A 7,849-nucleotide genomic window follows, 5' to 3' on the forward strand; every position below is an offset into this window, starting at 1 on the left:
TTGGCACATGAAACAATAACTGTTAATGAGGTTTAGCAGCTTAGCTTTAGCAGTGTCACTCTGAGAATTAGAGAGCAGGCTTTCTCATGACCATTCTCCAGAGATGAACAGCAAATGCAGCAATATCAAAATCCCCTTTCATCACAGAGTACTCACTGTTTCTGGATTGGACTCTAGATAGCTTTAGACAGTAGTAGAAATCCTCTCTCTTTCAGCAGCTCCAGACTTTCAGAGACACATGCACTTGAGTGGCTGTAATCCTGAGTGTCAGGCAGGACAATCCTTGGTTTGCACACTGTCCTCCTGCAAGAATTCCTCTGCTACACACTCCCAGCCCAGCCCATGGGCTCTAGCAGCACAGAGTGAGACTCTGTGACTTTACACCAGGGGCCCATGCAGTCCCCTGAAAATGTCTCCTCACCGACATGTGCTTCTTCTTCCTTTTTCTTCTCTCCTTTTCCTCCACAGCCAATCATAAGTTCAGCTGCAACAGTGCTGCTATGGGTGGATCCTTCTCAGCTGTAGCAACCATCAATCAGAGCACAGTCCTGCTTTTTCCTGTCTGTCACTCACAAAGAGGAAAAAGGAAAGAAAAATGCTTTGCAACTGCTGTTTAAGATTTAAAGCAACCAGCACATCTCTACACTCTCCCCCCACCAAAAATCTTTGGTCCCCCAAAGATAAAATGTTAGCACACAGATTTTAACTGAACAGTACATAACATTACAGTAAAACTAAGACTACAGTTTCACCAGTTTACCCTGTCTGGTAGGTGGGAGTAGATTTATTTTGTGACATCTTTGAACACAACATTCAGGCAGGGGAGCTTCCCACCAATCTCTTTTAATATAAGACTGAGTCTGGGATGAGGTGTCACCAGGTATACAGGGGCTGCATAGTTAATTGAAGGGTCGTGTGCTTTAATAGAACGATGAGCAGTGATCACAGATTGTGCACTATGACTCAAAGTGTCACACATGAGTCTCTTTGGTGGCCTAACTGCTCTGGGAGGTGTTGGCTCTTTATCTTCAACTATAGAGCTTGGAGTAGAAGAAAGTACAGACCCAGGAAACTCATTTTCAGTCTCTGGAATAGACAATAAATGTTCTTCTGGTACTTGTTGAGAGTCCGCAGTGCTGAGCTGTGTAGATCCAGAATCAGAAATCTTGCTAACACAATCTCCTAGATCCATTTCCATCATGTAATGGGAACTAGTGGGTTTCCCACACATTTTAACATTAGCCCTCAAGCAGGTGACCCTCCTTGGAGGAATCACCTGTTCTTTCCGGTTTAGTAACCACACATGTCCAACCTCTTCTTTAGGGTTAGTCTTCTCTCGTTGTAAAGCACGAAATACAGATTTTAATACAGGGTGTTTTTGACTCAGCTGTGGCTGTAACATCCTTCGGATAAAATCTGTATTAGTCCCTACTAAAATAGCAGCGCCTGTATCTTCTTTTGGCCTAGGACATACAACTGCCAGGGTCACAAAGGTTTCGGCAGACCCCACAACAATAGCAGGGAACTCTAATTTGAGGGAAACATATCCATCATAAGGAACTTTGCTATTGCTCAGGCCCCAGATCTCCAAATCTTCCAATCTGTTTAAGGGCAAATGTGTCAGGTACTTCTGGTAAAAATCTCTGTAGAGGATAGTGATTTGTGCACCAGTATCCAACACAGTTCGGCCATACACTCCCTCTATTTTCACTGATACTTCAGGTGAAGGTCCAACTAATCCCTTGGGTAAACCTCTTGATCTAGGTCGACCAGTAGTTCCACAGTCAGTGATTCCATGTCGCACAAATGACTGTCCTTTCGACTTGTCTGGGGTTTGTCTTGAAAAAGGAGACTCTCTCTGAATTACTCTCCTTTGGTCTCTAATCCATTTAGGTGGACTTGCACAGCTGCTTCTATAGAGGCCTGCACCACCACAATTGTAACAGATTACAGGGTTTTTGTTGTTTCCAGCTAGAGTGGGGTTTGTCTTGATCTGAGGCTGTCCTGCTTCACCCCCTTTGGAGGACATCAGCATGGCAATCATTTCCCTCAGCTCGGACACCTCAGCCCTCAATGAGGCTATTTCAGAGTGAGTATTTGTCGCACTTACTAACCCAACCCCAACAGCTGAATATTGTCCAGAGTATTCCTTTTTTTCTTCTAACCTTGCTTCCTCCTCTCTTAGAATTCTGATCAGCTCAGGATATTTTAAGTTTTCGTTGTCTGTCCGTGTCCTCAACTGGATCATAATAGGGTCTAGGGGCTGTGCTCCTTGTAGAACCTGCTGAACTCTGATCTTGTCTAACGTGTTGGGGTTGATACCTTTCTTTGTTAACAGCTGATGTATAATCTCATACAGGCGCATTATGTACTCAGACAATTTCTCTCATTTTACTTGATAGGTGTGTTTAAGTTTGTACATAAGATCTGAGATCTTATCAGTCTTCCCAAAAACATCTTGTAAAACACTGAAGTAGTCCTGGCCCATACAGTCTGGTTGGCTGAGCTTTAGGTTTCGCACTGCTCTTGAAGCTGCTCCCCTTAAACTTTCAGAGATTCGCTGTTTCTTTTGTGTCTCAGAAACATCCCATTCATCTAACGCCTGTATGGCCTGTTCCATCCATTCCTCAAAATCATCTTCTCCCACTGGTGTAAGTTGCTTTGCAGAGAAGAATCGCAATTTGCGATATTCAGATCTATTATTCAATGGAATAGATGTCAAACACTTCTCCACTAGATTCCCAAGGGTATTCAAAACCTCTGAGCCAACAGTAGCTGGTGAATAATCAGATTCAGCCTGAGCAGTATTTGCACTAGGAGGTATATTTGACCCTTTGGCAGACTCCATCCTCACGTCTTTGGGGTGAGCTAGGTATACCTAAATCAGGTAGGTGGAGCTAAATATCCCGGACGAGCCCCCAAATGTAGCACACCCTTGGGTGGAACTTGGCTATATAGGTTCAGCTCCCACCTGCATCTGGTGACACCTACGATTATACCCAGAACACTTCGACACTCTGAGAATATTTTTTATGGGCTTTATTGAAGCAGACAAGCCCTGAAAAAGAACTAGCTAATTTAACACAGATAATGTACATAAATACAGATACCACTTTGCATAACACAGTAAGAAGTCACAATTCACTCGCCAAAGACTCCAAAAACTGACTAGTATCACACTGACTAGGGTGACATATGAGAGTGACATTGACACATGAAACAATAACTGTTAATGAGGTTTAGCAGCTTAGCTTTAGCAGTGTCACTCTGAGAATTAGAGAGCAGGCTTTCTCATGACCATTCTCCAGAGATGAACAGCAAATGCAGCAATATCAAAATCCCCTTTCATCACAGAGTACTCACTGTTTCTGGATTGGCCTCTAGATAGCTTTAGACAGTAGTAGAAATCCTCTCCCTTTCAGCAGCTCCAGACTTTCAGAGACACATGCACTTGAGTGGCTGTAATCCTGAGTGTCAGGCAGGACAATCCTTGGTTTGCACACTGTCCTCCTGCAAGAATTCCTCTGCTACACACTCCCAGCCCAGCCTATGGGCTCTAGCAGCACAGATAGTGAGACTCTGTGACTTTACACCAGGAGCCCTTGCTCCATGCGGTCCCCTGAAAATGTCTCCTCACCCACATGAGCTTCTTCTTCCTTTTCCTCCACAGCCAATCATAAGTTCAGCTGCAACAGTGCTGCTATGGGTGGATCCTTCTCAGCTGTAGCAACCACCAATCAGAGCACAGTCCTGCTTTTTCATGTCTGTCACTCACAAAGAGGGAAAAGAAAAAAAAATGCTTTGCAACTGCTGTTTAAGATTTAAAGCAACCAGCACATCGCTACACGTCTATTTCCCAAAGACAACCTCTGGATATGACGCTGACCACGTGCACTCAACTTCTTTGGTCGACCATGACGAGGCCTGTTCTGAGTGGAACCTGCCCTGTTAAACCGCTGTATGGTCTTGGCCACCGTGCTGCAGCTCAGTTTCAGGGTCTTGGCAATCTTCTTCTTATTCTTATTGGCCATCTTTATGTAGAGCAACAATTCTTTTTTTCAAATCCTCAGAGAGTTCTTTACCATGAGGTGCCATGTTGAGCTTCCAATGACCAGTATGAGAGAGTGAGAGCGATAACACCAAATTTAACACACCTGCTCCCCATTCACACCTGAGACCTTGTAACACTAATGAGTCACATGCACCAGGGAGGGAAAATGGCTAATTGGGCCCAATTTGGACATTTTCATTTAGGGGTGGACTCACTTTTGTTACCAGGTGTTTAGACATTAATGGCTGTGTGTTGAGTTATTTTGAGGACAGCAAATTTACAGTGTTATACAAGCTGTACACTCACTACGTCACATTGTAGCAAAGTGTCATTTCTTCAGTGTTGCCACATGAAAAGATAGAATAAAATATTTACAAAAATGTGAGGGGTGTACTCACTTCTGTGAGATACTGTATATAGTTGTTACAGCTTTCTCATAATACCATTCTGTGTTCCCAAATCTGTCTGCTGGCCGCGAGCATTGTGATGTCATGACTCAGCAGACTGCACTATATCCATTACATATTCTTGACCCCTGAAATATGTACTTTACCCAGTCCTGACCCTTGCACTCTTTGTTGCCCATTCTTGACCCTTGCACTCTGTGTGTTACCCCCTCCTGTCACCTGAACTACATACATTACACACTCCAGACCCCTGCACTCTGTACGGTGAACATTGGTGACCCATGAACTATGTATGTTACCCACCCCTGACATCTGCACACTGTACAGTACATACTCTTGACACCTACACTGTGTACATTGCATACTCCTGACCCCTGCACTCTGTACTTTACATGTTACTGAAATCTGCATTTTTTATGTTATGTAAACCTGGCACCTGTACACTGTATGTTATACATATTTAACCCCTGTGCTCTGTACAAATTGTAAACCCCTCCCACTGTTAGTCCAATTTTGCCTCACCCAAATTTCTTCACATTGCACTGTCCACACTACCTCCTTCTTCTTTGCTGGCTGCCTACAGACTGAAGGGTGAAGTATCTCAGGCCCTGGCCCTCACAGGTAGAGGGTGCCCTATCAGGTAGACTGTAGGGGGCCCCATGATTTCTACTGGTGGTCCTGTCTGTACATATTACAGTCGTGAAGTAAAGCCACCATAATGGTCTAACTTTATTGACTGCCAATTTTGCTTAATTAGCTAATACAGTTCTAAATGTAAATATATGGTCAACTTGCCAATATTTAAAAAGGGATCAAAATCTTTATCAAGTAATTATAGACCTGTTAGTTGAACTTCCATAGTTGGGAAGATACTGGAGAGTTTAATAAAAGACCACATAGATGAGTTCTTGCTGGAAAAAAATATTTTAAGCAACAGACAGCATGGATTCATAAAAGAGAGAAGTTGTCAAACAAATTTTATTTCTTTTTATGAGGAGGTGAGCAAAACCTTGGACAGAGGGGTGTCGGTGGACGTGGTATACTTGGGTTTTGAAAAAGCGTTTGACACAGTTCCCCACACACGGCTAATGTCTAAGGTAAAGTCTACAGGCTTGGAAAAATATGTATGTAAATAGAAAACTGGCTAAAAGATGGTATTCGGAGAGTAGTGGTTAATGATTCATACTCTGAATGGTCTGGGGTCATCAGTGGTGTACCCCAAGGTTCAATGTTGGGACCCTTACTTTTTAATATATTTATAAACGATATAGGGTCTGGGATTATAAATCCCATTTCAGTCTTTGCAGATGGCATCAAGCTGTGCAGTGGAATAACATCCTTACAGGATGTCTCCAACTTACAAGCCGACCTCAATGCACTGTTTATCTAGTTGCCAACCGCAGGTAGCCAAATGACGGCTGCACTGCGGCCGTCCAGTTCTAGGAGGCAGTCATATGACAACCTCCCAGAACGCGCTCTCCTGCGCGCCCCCAGCGATCTCCATGATCGCTGTGTCCTACGGACACAGCTGATCACGTGATGTGGTAAAAGGCCACCACGTGATCAGCCGTGTCCAATGACACACTGATCACCGTGAAATGCAATTGCCGGTTCTCGGCTGCACTTTCCTCACGCTGTCAGAGCGTGAGGAAAGTACTGCCAAGATCCGGCAGTTGTCAGAGCAAGGATCGGCACCGATCATCAGGGCACTGATGATCAGTGACCTGATGATCGGTGCCCAGCAGTGCCACCCACCAGTTCTGCCCACAAGTATCCAGCAGTGCCGCCCACTTGTGCCCAGCAGTGCCACCCACCTGTGCCCACCAGTGCCACCCACCAGTTCCCATCAGTGTCACCCACCTGTGCCCATCAGTGTCTACCAGTGCCACCCACCAGTGCCCATCAGTGCAGCCCAGCAGTGCCACCTGTCAATGCCACCTCATTAGTGCTGCCTATCAGTGCCACCTATCAGTGGCCATCAGTGCTGCCTATCAGTGCAGCCTCATCAACACACATCAGTGAAGGAGAAAAATTACCTGTTTGAAAAATTTTATAATAGAAACAAAGAAACCTTTTTGTTTTTCAAATTATTTTGCTCTTTTTTTGTTTATAGCGCAAAAAATAAAACACCCAGTGGTGAGTAAATACCACCAAAAGAAAGCTCTATTTGTGAGAAAAAAAATGATAAATATTTCATATGCGTACAATTTTGCATGACCGCACAATTGTCATTCAAAGTGCGACAGTTCTGAAAGCTGAAAATTGGCCTGGTAAGGAAGGGGTATAAGTGCCCGGTAGGCATGTGGTTAATTGAGCAACTATGTGGCAAATGAGGTTTAATGTTCATAAATGTAAGGTTATGCACTTGGAAACACCCCCCGCTAAGCTAATACACATAAACACATACATCCCATAATAGTTTGCTCCCAAGCCAGACAAACAATAGAACAATAGGCCACATAACATTAAATAATCAACATCCTCCACCCCACCTATTTCCTAAACATGTCTACACAGTCTGAGACAAAGCCCACACAATATTAGGAACGATCACCTTGTACCCCTAACAGACACAGGGAAATTTACACATAAGAGGGATATGGAGAGCTGAGACAAGGGGTCTCCCCACCTCTCCAAAGTGAGCTGGGTTCCATGGGCCCCCCACCCGTCCGTCATATATCTCCCCTTTTGGCAGGGGACTAACACAGGAGGACACTCCAAACGGGTTGACTCCGAAGTTAGTCTGTATTTCCAGTCCCCCAATGCCAGCACCCACACAGTACCCCAAGCAAATTGTCCCACACAAAGCATTACTCACCTAGCCAACCTCTGCCTCTCTCGTAGAACATACCCGCCGCTGGGGAGAAGTATGGACTGGTCCTTCTCCCTGAAGTCCTCTCAGCCACTGGAGAGAAGACAGGGTGGCTGGGCCGACTCTATCATGCTGTTGGGGATCTGGGCCGACTGCCCAGCATCCCTGTGGTATCCAGGTGGTGACTGTAGTCTCATCCATTTTGACTTGATGAACATTCCCCAGTGTTTGCAAAGTAAGGCTGACATCCTCCTATCCTAATGCCAGACCCTTTTCTGGGGTTGTGTCAGTGGAGACCGAAGTCCCATCCACGGACATCATCCCATCCACGGACATCAGCTCAAGCTGCAGTTGTGAGGTGCCGATTGCATCCTCTTCCTGTAGCTCCTGCGGTGCTGATTGTTGAGAGCAGAAGTCAACAATGCCATGCCCTGATGCCAGCTCTTCTGCTGGAGGCGCACCGGCTGGTTCCTCCTCAGCAGAAAAATCAATAAAATCTCCAGTCTCTGGAACTGGTATCTGGGGATAGGGGTTCACCATCTCCTGTCCTTGGAACCCAGAATATATTACCAGTGCTGG

General features: G+C 45.0%; 1 protein-coding gene across 1 annotated transcript; it reads right to left on the bottom strand.

Annotated features, from left to right (window-relative positions):
• Positions 1-2,386: 2,386 nt before the first annotated feature.
• On the bottom strand, positions 2,387-2,848 carry LOC149440655 (paraneoplastic antigen Ma1 homolog). The gene has a single exon (XM_089658348.1). The coding sequence runs from the start codon at positions 2,846-2,848 to the stop codon at positions 2,387-2,389; it is 462 nt and encodes a 153-aa protein (XP_089514474.1).
• Between the last annotated feature and the right edge of the window lie 5,001 nt (positions 2,849-7,849).

This window comes from Staurois parvus, unplaced genomic scaffold (genome assembly GCF_062004578.1).
Source record: "Staurois parvus isolate SC_StPar_1 unplaced genomic scaffold, SC_StPar_1.0 ptg001062l, whole genome shotgun sequence".
NCBI lineage: Eukaryota > Metazoa > Chordata > Amphibia > Anura > Ranidae > Staurois > Staurois parvus.

Excerpts from the sequence above, each read along its gene's own strand:
- LOC149440655 (XM_089658348.1), bottom strand. The coding sequence starts at position 2,848 with ATGGAGTCTGCCAAAGGGTCAAATATACCTCCTAGTGCAAATACTGCT.